Here is an 11767-nt window from a genome sequence, read left to right on the forward strand (position 1 = left end):
GCCCGGGCACGGAGCCACCTCCCGGGCGGGCGCGGGGGATGACGCTCCCTGCCGCCCCCGGGGCAGTGGTACAGCCCACTGCCGGCCAATGCGGACGCGGTACTTCCCCGCTGCACGTCTCTGATTGGCTCCTTGGCTGCGGATCACGGCTCCTCCTCCCTGCCGCACGGAGAGAGCCAATGGGGGCTGTGCGTCGCGGGGCGCGGTGGCCGATGGGAAGATGGCGGCCGGCAGCAGTGGCAGCCCGGGCGCTCCGTGCCGGCACCACGCACAGTTGGGAGCCTGCGAGTCGCGAGCCAAGTACCGCGAGGGGTGGCGGCCGCGCGCTGTGAAGGTGCTGGGGATGGGGGCAGTGTCGGGCGGAGCCGCTGTGGGTGAGGGGGCTGGGGGGCGACGAGGTCTGCGCTCAGTCCCGCGGTTCCCGGGGAGGCAGAGAAGGAGGCCCTGAGCCTGGCCTGCTGCGCGGCAGGAGATTCTTGTTACTGCAGCAGAACTGCGAGATTTGGGTGCTCTGTGTGCCCTTAGCGTACAATGGCTGGCGTGAGAAAGGAACGGCTAAAGTTGGAAAAGATCTTTAAGATCATGAAGCCCAACCCGCATCTATTTCCAGCCTCTTGTCAAGGAGCTGTGGAGAGCAATAAGGTCTTCCCGACACACTTTTTTTCCAGGCTTAGCACTCCCCCGCCCGGCTCGCTCAGCTGCTCCTCATCAGACCTGTGGCCCAGACCCTTCACCAGCTCCGTTGCTCTTCTCTGGACATGCTCCGGCCCTCAGTGTCTTGGAGAGAGAGGCTCTGAACTGAGCCCAGGACTTGAGGTGTGGTCTCACCAGTGCCGGAACAATGGTCACTCCCTGCACACACACATGAGGCCCGTCTCTTTCACTGTTACCACTCTCCTGTAAAATTTCAAACCCTCTATACTTCACGAAGTCTCAAAGCTATTAAGTTCTTTTATTCTTCCAAGTGTGCACGATGGGACAGAGAACAGAGAGCCTTGTGCATCCACAGAGCTCTGGCCACCGCAGGCATCCAGCCATGACTGGAGGATGCATGCAGGAGGAACAGTGCGGATGTCCCAAATGTGAAAAAAACCTTATTTGAATCTCTTCTTCCTGGAAAAGAAAGAGGTGGAAGGACAAACCTGCCCCCCCCCAAAAAAAAATTTTAAAAAATTGCACAGTGAAAGCATCAGATTCCTTCAATCCCTTGTTCCCAAAAGAATGTGGGTAGGAGTATGCTGTTGCCACAAGAAAATTTATGTGACCTGTCTGTGGAGACTGTTTTTTATAGTTGAACTTTGAAAGTTGATTTCCCAAACATTTCCATTTTGCCCAGATTTTTTTTTTTAATATGTGTAACTTATGCTGTCTAAATGTTTGTGTGTTGGATTCTTTTTTTAACAAACTCAGAAAAAATTTCATTTGATCTCGGGGAGCTGCCTAGCTGCCTGTTGTACATAGTGAGCCATCAAAAACTTTGCTTAGAGCCTGTTATGTGACAGTCACTACACAGAGCAGAAGAGAATGGCTGGTTTGGTTTTTAACCTGCTGGGACAAGACCTTGTTTGTCTCAGCATCCAAATTTTATCTGCCTGTCTTAAAAATGTATGCTGTTGGATCACTATGGCAAGGAGACATCTCTACACACACAGGATTTACCCCAGAGAATTGGGGTAATTATTTTTAAACTCCCTGTGTGGAAAAAAACCAGTTTTTCTCACCTGTATGACTTCTCTGCCTATGAAGAAGTCTCTTTTTTCCATGTTTTTTTCTGTATTTTGACAGTGCCTTCTATGAACTGGTTACTAGTATATCTTGCATGGAAGTTGGCCAGAGATTTTACTCAGCAACTGGCAGTAATACTCTGACCTTGTGCAGGAAAGTCAAGTCTCATTTATGTTTTACTATGCATGAGAGGGTTGAGTTCAGCTCTTGCTCAGTGATGAAGAGGTCCCAAATAACCATGCACTTACTGCCCTGCAAAACAGTACATAGGACATTTCAGCATTCTGAGAGGATTTGAAGAACAACAGAAAACATGAAGAAAATGCCTGCATTTTGCAATAAAGCAAGAATGGGAATGTTTTTGAATAGTCTTTGTTTTTGTTTTTTTTAGGTTTACACTATCAACTTGGAATCTCGCTATGTACTGATACAAGGAGTTCCTGCATTAGGTGTTATGAAGGAATTAGTTGAACAATTTGCATTATATGGTGCCATTGAAGAATATCATGCTCTAGATGAATATCCAGCAGAACAATTTACTGAAGTATATCTTATAAAATTCAAAAAACTCCAGTGTGCAAGGTATTGGACAGGGCAATATCTGCCTTTTGCTCTCTTAATCTTTTACACCTTCTGCAAAATTCTCAGTTTGGTTGATATGCTTTAATTCCCTTCAGGGTGGCCAAGAAAAAAATGGATGAACGAAGTTTCTTTGGTAGTTTGCTGCATGTGTGCTATGCTCCAGAATTTGAAACAGTCCAAGAAACTAGAGAGAAGCTGCAAGATAGAAGAAAGTACATAGCAAAAGCAACAAATCAAAGAGGTTTGCGGTTAAATTTCCTGTAAAATTTTAATGTTCTTCAGGGCTGGGTGGGGTTTTGGCTAAAGTGCCCATTCAAGAAAACACTTTTTACCTACCTCTTTTAAAGGTGCTATAGTGTGCTGATGCTGGCCAGATGCCAGGCACCCACCAAAGCTGCTCACTCATTGCCCTCCACAAACTAGACAGAGGAGAGAAAATTTAACAAACAGTTGATAAGTTGAGATAAGGACTGGGAGAGATCACTCATCAAATACAACTGAGGGCAAAACAAGCCCAGCTTAGAGACATAAAGTGAATTTATCACTAACAAAGTCAGAGCAGGATAATGAGAAGTAAAATAAGCCCTTACAAACACCTCCCTCCCCACCTCCAGTTCTACACCCTACCCCAGCAGTGCCAGGGGACAGGGAATGGGAATTATGGTCAGTTCATCACCCAAAGCTTCTCCCAGTGCTCAGGGAGAGGAGTCATTCTCCTGCTGCACCATGGGGTTCATCCCATGGGAGACAGTTCTGTGAACCTCTGCAATGTGAGCTCATCTCAGGAGCAACAGCTCCCTGTGACCTGCTGCAGGGTGAGTCCATCCCATGGGATCAGTGCTCCCCAAACTGCTGCAGTGTGAGCATCCCATGGGATCAGTCCTCCCCAAACTGCTGCAGGGTGAGTCCATCCCATGGGATCAGTGCTCCCCAAACTGCTGCAGGGTGAGTCCATCCCATGGGATCAGTCCTCCCCAAACTGCTGCAGTGTGAGTCCATCCCATGGGAACAGTCCTCTGCAAATTGCTGCAGTGAGTCACTCCTCTACAAGGTGCAGTCCTCCAAGGACAGGCTGCTCCAGCCTGGGAGCAGGGCCCCTCTCTCCATGGGTCTCCCACAGGGTCACAGCCTCCACAGGCATCCACATGCTCTGGTGTGGGGCTCCTCCAGAGGCTGTGGGTGGATCCCTGCATTCCCATGGCCCTCCATGGGCTGTGGGACACAGCTGCCTCCCCATGGGTTGCACCAGGGACTGCAGGGGAATCTCGGCTCCGGTGCCTGGAGCACCTCCTGCCTCTTTCTGCACTGGCCTTGATGTCTGCAGGGCTGTTACTCTCACGTTCTCGCTCTGCTCTTCTCTGGCTGTAGTCACAGCTGCACAACCACTTTATCTTCCTTCTTACATCTGTTACCACAGAGGTGTTGCCACCATTTCTAATTGGCCTAGCCTTTGGCCAGTGGCACATCCATCTTTGGAGCCACCAGGACTGGCTCTGCCACCCCTGTAGCCCTCCCGCTGGGCCACGCAAACCCAATACAGATGCATTTTAAGTATGTTTACAGGGAGGCATTTCTCAGTATTTAGAGAACTATATCCTTTTCAAAATAATTTTTTGGCTTTGGTTAAGACTAAAATAATGAAATGTTTAAGCTTTAATAACGAAGTATTTCCTTCACTTACTGCTTTCTTTCAAACTGTTACCAGAAATTTAAAGCACTGGCAGGAAATTTGTGATCACACTTTCACCCTTGTTCCAGCCTCCTCAGGCATGCCAAAGTTTTGGAAGGAAGATGAACTAGATACACCAGAACCTTCAAAAAAATTTCTCCAGCCCACATCTTTGCACTGGGGGAATGTTAAGAATAGACTGTGTTTACAAAGGCTCCTGTACCACAGAGTTCCCAGACAGTGCTGAAGGCAGGGCAAGCTGAGGAATAAGCAAATGGATGAGCACAAACTTCTTCCCTCTTGTGCTCACATACTTGGCTATCATTCATTGTGTGAGAATTTCTAAAGGGAGTAAACCCACTGATTTTTAACATCAAAACGTCTGGGTTTTTCAGTGTTACAAACCAGCAAAGGCACTAGACTGGAAACTGGCTTGAAAGTTGAATTTGTTATATTTGAAGCTTAAATCACAGAAAGGTAACTGGGAATCAAATAGCACTATGTAGGTATTGTTTCTGCATTTGTATCAGAAGTTTTGTTCTTGGCTGTTAGAACTAATAATGACATGAAATAGTGAAGATGCTTCTTTGTTTTTGTTTTAAAGATTGCTTTGTGTTAAAGAAAATAGAAGGCCCTAAGAAGACAGCCTCAAAGAACTCTGAGCAAGACTGTCCATGGAGTACATCAGGATCACATGTAGCCCGTAACTGGGATCCATCCTGTTTTACAAGTTCTCCTGGGGTATCCCACAACATAGCATATCCATCTGGGAATCAGAATCAGAGCCTGTTATCTCCATACTATGATAACAATTGTGCTGAAATTCCTGGGTACTTTGGTGAAAACACATCTTTAACTCCAAGTGTGCATCCAGGAGGACATGCTCCACCAGCTTCCTTAATGCAGCAAAGGATGGTTCCAGCTTACAATGGAATTGACAGGTTTTTGCCTCGTACAACTCATCTGCAAGAACGTAAGAGGAAAAGAGAAGAAGGTAACAAGTTTTCCCTCATTGGAACAAGTGAGGACAATACTGAAGTTGTTATTGGTCCACAACTACCAGAAATACCTAAAGTGGATATGGATGATGAGTCTTTGAATACCTCAGCTACATTAATTCGAAATAAACTGAAAGAGGTATGGATTCTTAAAGTTCTGATAGTTCAAACATAGGTGTTTGTTATCCATAAAATTAGTGACTCTCTAACAGCTTTATTCAGGATTTACTCATTAGCAGTTTATCTGCCATTTAAAGCTAGTGCTCTTACTATTTAACTTTTCCACAATCTAGAATACTGTAGGCAATTCTACTGCACACCTCTTACACTACACTTGAGAAAGTGTAAATGTCAGTGCATGATCTTACATGATATTTAGTAAGCCACTTTTTTTTTTCCCCACATGTGAAGGCATGGTAACTTTGCAGGTAGTCCTGCTGACTCCAGTGTGCTACTTGTATCTGGTTTCTGAAAGGAAAATAATGGAAGTCAGAGTTCAATGTAATTTTGCTACAACATTTCTTATGCCACTAAAAGCTGTACAGAATCACTAATTCTATGTTGAGAAGCACGTGTTAAGCTATACATCATTTTTATGGAGGATATTAATCAAATAGCAGGTCAGATATTCCTGATAGAACATTTCATTTACATTAAGATATGAAAAAGCTCCCTTGACTAACTAGATTGATTTGAAAGTGTGTATCTTATAAATAAACAGCCTTTATATTAAATTAATTTCTAAAATATATGTCAAAATGCACGTTTCTGCTTTCCCTTCATTTCCTGAAATACCTGAGTTCTTAAAGCACATTAAACTTTGCTTGAAAACACCTCTGTTTGGAAGAAGGAAGATGACATATGTAATACTATATCACTGACTACCGGAAATCAGTTTGTGCAGTTAAATACAAAAATGGTAGTGCTAAGTCTTCTAAGTTTCACCTCTCTTGTGTTTATTGCTGCCTTTGGTGTTACTTTTTTCCTCTAATCAGCAGGAAAATTCAATACAACTTTGATGATAGTAAAAACTCCCTCCCAATACTCAAATCTTGATGATGTAGCCTTACTCCAAAATGAGCATTAAAAAAGTAATGGTTACAGGTTACTAAATTTTTTCCCCTCTAATTTAGGTAGCAGATTCTGTTTCAACGTCTGTGGAAAAGCCAGAGAGCAGCTCAGCGAAACCACTTGTAAAGCAGAGAAGAAGAATATAGATACTGCTGGCAGCATCTACCAATAGTCCTTTTGTAAAGAATATAGTTTAAAAAAAAATATATATTTTTAATGTAAAAAATAAAACATTCTTTATACTGTATTTCCCAGTAATTCCCTGCTAAAATTGGTATCAGTTTGTTACTTGGAATGAGGAAACCAATATACTGTATTATTGTTGCAGTGTTGTCCTGTGTACCTCATATTGTAACATGTTTTATAACTCACAGAAGAACACTATTTATGTAGATTTACAGAAGTAAATTCATTTATTCAATAGCTTTAACAGCAAAGAAATACTGAAGCTTAGGAGCAACTTGAAACTATTACTGTTTTTACTATATCACGAAGAATGGTGAAGACAAAGACCTCTTTTAAAAGTATGCAGCAATGGAGTTTCAACTTTTTCAACTTCAGTTACTATTTATGAGTTTCACGGAAAATTTTCTGTTCAAATAAGACCGTGCTCTGTTAAAAAAAACAAAAAAAGGAAAAAGAGGAAAAAAGTTAATTTTCAGTTAATGAAAGGATTTCTATTTAGTCAGAAAATGTGTATGCAGTGAAGACTGTCTCTTGCTTTTTAGCTTAGAAAAGATAAATCCATAGCATCACTGGCAGACCAGCCAGAACATTCAAAGTTATAGTTGAAGGAGAAATTAAAATTTTAACTGCTCAGCAGTAGGAGTGTGTCACCAAGGGATGATGTGGCATGGAGGGCAAGAAGGCCCAGCTGCAGAATGAGATAAACTGGATGGAAACAGGAATGCTAGAGACTGGGATGTAAATGTAAAGGACTGAAATTTCCCTTAGTGATGACATTAATATCTGCAGCATTGTGTTGCAACAACCCTGGAGTGGGAGTGCTCAGGGGCCACCTTTGGGTAGCAGAACTGGCACTGAGAGGATGCTGCCATTCACAGGATTGGTGCAAGTGTCTGTAGAGAATTGGCTTGTGCAGTTTTTTTTAAACTCAAGGTTAATGTACCTTTATGTCTGGGAAACAGGGTCCAAAGGCTTCTAAGAGAAGGTTTTCATCTCTGACTGCTTTTTCAAAGTCCGTAAAAGAAAGCTTGCCATCATGATCATGGTCCTGCAAAAGGAAGGGAACACTTCAGCAAAGGATTACTACTTTTTTTTGTTTAACAGGTATTTAAAGAATATGGATTCTGTTTTTAGTTTGATTTGCAAATTGGGGGTCATCGGTTTCTGCTCAGAAATGGTTTATGTGACTTGCCTCTACCTAAGGCAAGAAGGGTGGGATTGAGAAACTGAAAAGATGGGTTTAAATAAAAGGAGTTGGGATGCAAGACCTGGTTTTAAGTGAAAATTTTTGACCATCACCATGGAAGGGGAGAATATATATCTTGATTTGATTAAAATCTGATATTCTAGATTAAGCAGTGTAAAACAAGCTTCATATTAATAACCTTGAGTTTACCATTACATAAATTGCATAAAGACATTTCATGATCAGTTGATAAAACACAAATATACTTTAAAATGAAGCTATTGCAGATGCCTGTACTGATGGAATAAATGCAGCTTACTCTTCTGAGTTTTCCACTTCTGACAGGGCTTTTGCTGTGACTGGGCATACACAGATGTGTATGCACATATACACATGCAAGTTTATACATAAAGTTAACAGTATATTCACATACTGAATTAATAGTTTCATATGAGAATACTGGACTGGGACTCATAAGATCTGGATTATATTTCTGTCCTTCCTCAGGAGACTTGAAGAATCCCACTGTAAATAAGACACCTTAGTTTGTTACCTCCTAGAAAGGTTTTAAGTATCAGTTAGTGAATGTTTGAAAGACCCTCAAGTATCACAATAGTAAGTACTTGCCATTTTCTTCAGTGCTATCTCTACCAAGTCCTTAACTCCCTCCTCAGGTTCTTCATCTGCTGGTTGTATGAGAAGGCTGTTTTTCAGCATTTGAAACATTTCCTCTCTCGAAATGTATCCATCACCATTCAGGTCATAAATGGTAAAACAGACTTTTGAAATACAAATAAATTTCAAGTTGATTACAAACTATAATCGCATACCATTTAAGCGGTTAGCTATAGATAGCAAATGTGAACTGTATATTGTACATTATTGTACATTATCAATTGAGCCAAATTTAGCTACATGTGTTGAAACACTCCTGGCAAACGCTTGTGACAGACAACACTGCATTACTACACTAGTATCTTCTACAGTGCTTACAGCAGGAATGCGTATTTTACTGTTTGTGATTATCCTGACACACTGAATTACATCCTGGGCACACATCCTAATGCTGTGACACCCCTGACCACTTTCCAAATGAATTTATATAATTCAGTAGGGATGGCTAATGCTGCAACCTGGGAACTATGGAAACCACATGCTGTCAGTCTCCTTTTTCTATTGTAGTTTGGTTTCTTTCACACCACATGCCCTATTTTTCCCCTGTTGCTTAAAATTCTAGAGTTCTTGCCATTTTTACTCCTCCACCTTTCTCTGTCATTATTGCGGAGGTTCTCATTACCACCTTACAGTTTTTCCATCTATGCTTTCAAGCTGAAAATGCTGGAGCTAATGCAACTGCTACTGTGTCTCCACTGTACCAGTAAATGAATGTTGGCACTGATCTTGCTTGGCTTGAGACTGGTAATTAGCCAAAACCACACTAGAGATTCATCTGCTTCTAGTTTTGTGTGTGGATACGAAAACATGTATTTTGTCAAAAGTGTAAGCTGTAGAATAAACTACAATTTAAATGCAAGATTTTGTAAGCAACAAAAAAAGGTGGTGGCTGTGGTAACAGCAGTTTACACAGAAAAATAAAACTGTCTCAGAAAAGCCATTTCAGAACTCCGTTTCATTGCATTAAACTATACAGAAGAACACTTTTCAATTACGAAATACTTTCTAAGAGTAACTACTAAATTATAACAAAAGCAATGCGTATTTGTTACAAATTCAATCATTACTACTAAATATTAGCATACAGATCAATCTTACGTTTCATCTTCTCTTCCAGTGTCCCCCGAAGTAACACTGCTAAGCCTTCCACCCATTCCGTCACAGTGATGTAGCCATTGTTGTCTTTATCAAAAATGCTGAACACTAGGAAGTGTATTAGACACATTTTAAATTTATATGATAGGGAAACACAAAAAAGGGATGTTTTCTTAAATTCAGTAAAATTATAAATTATCTTTCTTCTTAAGATATTTGTCTGCTTTCACCAAGGTAAGATTACTGTTCTTGATTCTAAGATGTAACAATTAAAGGGATTCTGCCTCTCAGTTTACTGATCATCCACTCCAGAATCCTGCCCGGTAAGATTTTGTTTGATCTGTTGCCTTCCTGACATAAACAACTACAAGAAGTATGCTTCTATGCAGATGTAAAGCAAATAAACCAGTATCCCTTAAGGGATAATTCTGCATACAGATAAAGATTTAAATGAAGATTTAATTTATGTAAAATCTTGGACAAAGTAAACCTAGAAACAATATATATTAAATATGCAAAGAAAAGTAACCTCCTGTCTGTCACGTAACAAAATATTTTTTTCCCTTCCCTAAGCCACTTTTAATCTCACAGCTTCATTATTCGTACAGCTTGTAATATAATTCAAATTCAAGATGGAATTCAAAGCATCCACTATCATCTATAATAATTTGTATTTTATGATATTAATTAGTAAGTTGGCTGAAGGAACACCTCTCCATGCAGAGCCAAGCATTTTTTACTTAGAAGACCATAGGTTTGCTTTTGTGAACTGAAATCAGCCCCTTTGCATTTAAGCATTAAAATAGTTTTTAAGAATATGTAAAGCATCTTCCAAGACATACTTGACTTGCTGCATAAAATTGAAACAAGTTTTTATTTTATGGCACGTAAGTAGCTCTGCTAGAGACATAGAGAAAGTTGAACCAAAGTGTTGGCTCTTGGCAGCCCAAGACTGAAAGAATGGCAGACTCATGCCTGCTCTGCACGCTCCTCTAGAAACCTCTACATCAGAGATCATTCCTCCAATTTCAGTGACTGCAAACATGTCCTCTGTTACCAATCTGTGAAATCACTGTATTTTCAAGAGGTTACTTGGCTGATTACTCTCGCCTCCTTATACTATCTGCCTAGGCCCTTCCATGCTGTGCACAGAGCCTCTATTCCCAAAGTTATCCTTTGTAACAGAATGCCTTCCTGGGACTTGCCGGCCTGAGCTAAGCCGTCGCCCAGCAGCGACCGCAGCTCGCGGTGGAATCACCGGAGAAAAGAGGAAAGCAACGCTGCCCCCTTCGGTCACGACACTACAGCGGCTGCGACAGAAACACCCACAGGGCAGCACAGCTGCCTCTGGCTGGTCTGCCTCGAACTAGAGAGCGAGCTCTCCTGAACTAAGAGAAAACTGTAGCGCATAAAGAAAGAAAAGGTGCCATTTTCTCAACAGCTCCCGAGCATTGCGGTCCTCTGCTGTCCTGGCCAGGATGAGACGGCGCTGCTCGGTATGGACACGCTCGGGTGGGCAGCGCCATCCCAACCTTTCCACGGCGTTCAGAGCCGTGGGCCCGCTCACCTCGGTCCATCACCACGTCATCCGTCATGCCGAAGGCGTTGTACAGGATGTCTCGGAACACGGTGCGGTCGAAGCCGGCCCCAGCATACTCGCTGCTGGCCTTGGCCACCATCGTGTCGAAGAGCTTGACCAGACATTCCACTTCGCTTTTGTTAACTGCCCGGCCCAAACACAAGCAAACACAGGTTGTAAATTAAGCCGGTAAAACTCAAGGCAGGCACAGGGACACGCCGGGGCCGTAACACCGATACCGCCTCCCGCCCGGCCTCCCACGGGACGCGAACAGGGCTACAGAGAACGAGCACTGCAAGAACGGGGGGCTCCTGCAGCCCGGGGGAGACTCACAGTGCTTGGCGGATCGGGTCAGCGACTCCACCAGGACCTTCAGCCCCTTCCTGCTCATGGCTGCCGGAGCTGCTCCTGCCGCCGCTGCCCTGGCAACGCGGGGCGGCGGCCTCGGCCTCGGCCTCGCTGGGCCGCACGGGCGGGCCGGACAGAAACACACACAAAGCCAAAATGGATCACATCTTAACACGCATTCAAAAAAACTGCAGTTAAAAATAACTGCATTTCAAATTTCTAAACGTGTTTGTGGGGGAAAACAAAAAAAGCTAGAAGTTTAATACAACATAAAATAGCGCTTGTTCATCTGCTTTCAGAAAGCAAAAATATATTAAACCATTCTTATTCGGACATTGCTCGTTTTCTGCTTTGTCCCTCTGCTGAAACTTGGAACGTGGGTGTAGGTGCCACCAAAAATCCCAGTCACTGTCTCACGACCTCGGCATGGGCACACTGGGAAAGCTTAAAGGCTGGGATCAGCCTCCACCTTTCCTTCAGGAAAAGGGCATGCAAGAGCACACTCAACGCATTTGTTAAACTATTTCGAACTGAAGCAGTTCCCTTTGAGGACGACAGGAGCTTGCTTGGTCGCGAATGGACAAAGCCCATAAGACCCTTAAGCGGCTACACCCTTCCCAAGCTTGACAGCAGCACTCCAAGCCCAGAGCTGA

The 11767-nt window shown here is 43.0% G+C and overlaps 2 protein-coding genes across 7 annotated transcripts; one reads left to right on the forward strand and one right to left on the reverse strand.

The window, feature by feature from the left end:
* The first annotated feature begins 188 nt into the window (after positions 1-188).
* RBM48 (RNA binding motif protein 48) lies at positions 189-6292 on the forward strand. 3 transcript variants are annotated; one of them, XM_033058017.1, is made up of 6 exons: positions 244-334; positions 669-816; positions 2117-2307; positions 2403-2548; positions 4581-5113; positions 6108-6292. In XM_033058017.1, the coding sequence occupies exons 3-6, from the start codon at positions 2180-2182 to the stop codon at positions 6189-6191; spliced, it is 891 nt and encodes a 296-aa protein (XP_032913908.1). In that variant the 5' UTR covers positions 244-334; positions 669-816; positions 2117-2179; the 3' UTR covers positions 6192-6292. The 3 variants fall into 3 exon arrangements, with proteins under 3 accessions (XP_032913900.1, XP_032913908.1, XP_032913890.1); XM_033058009.2 differs by lacking the exon at positions 669-816 and having other exon boundaries at positions 189-334; XM_033057999.1 differs by lacking the exon at positions 244-334 and having other exon boundaries at positions 392-816.
* On the reverse strand, positions 4854-11209 carry EFCAB1 (EF-hand calcium binding domain 1). 4 transcript variants are annotated; one of them, XR_006162970.1, is made up of 8 exons: positions 11100-11209; positions 10755-10910; positions 9191-9295; positions 8045-8196; positions 7175-7279; positions 6559-6657; positions 5343-5442; positions 4873-4939 (listed from the first exon to the last, which is right to left on the reverse strand). XR_006162970.1 is itself a non-coding variant. In XM_042779215.1 (6 exons), exons 1-6 carry the CDS (start codon positions 11155-11157, stop codon positions 6610-6612), a joined length of 624 nt encoding a protein of 207 aa, XP_042635149.1. In that variant the 5' UTR covers positions 11158-11209; the 3' UTR covers positions 6435-6609. The 4 variants fall into 4 exon arrangements, 1 of the variants encoding a protein (XP_042635149.1); XR_006162969.1 differs by lacking the exon at positions 5343-5442 and having other exon boundaries at positions 4854-4939; XR_006162968.1 differs by lacking the exon at positions 4873-4939 and having other exon boundaries at positions 5147-5442.
* Positions 11210-11767: the final 558 nt, after the last annotated feature.

This window comes from Catharus ustulatus, chromosome 1 (assembly GCF_009819885.2).
Source record: "Catharus ustulatus isolate bCatUst1 chromosome 1, bCatUst1.pri.v2, whole genome shotgun sequence".
NCBI lineage: Eukaryota > Metazoa > Chordata > Aves > Passeriformes > Turdidae > Catharus > Catharus ustulatus.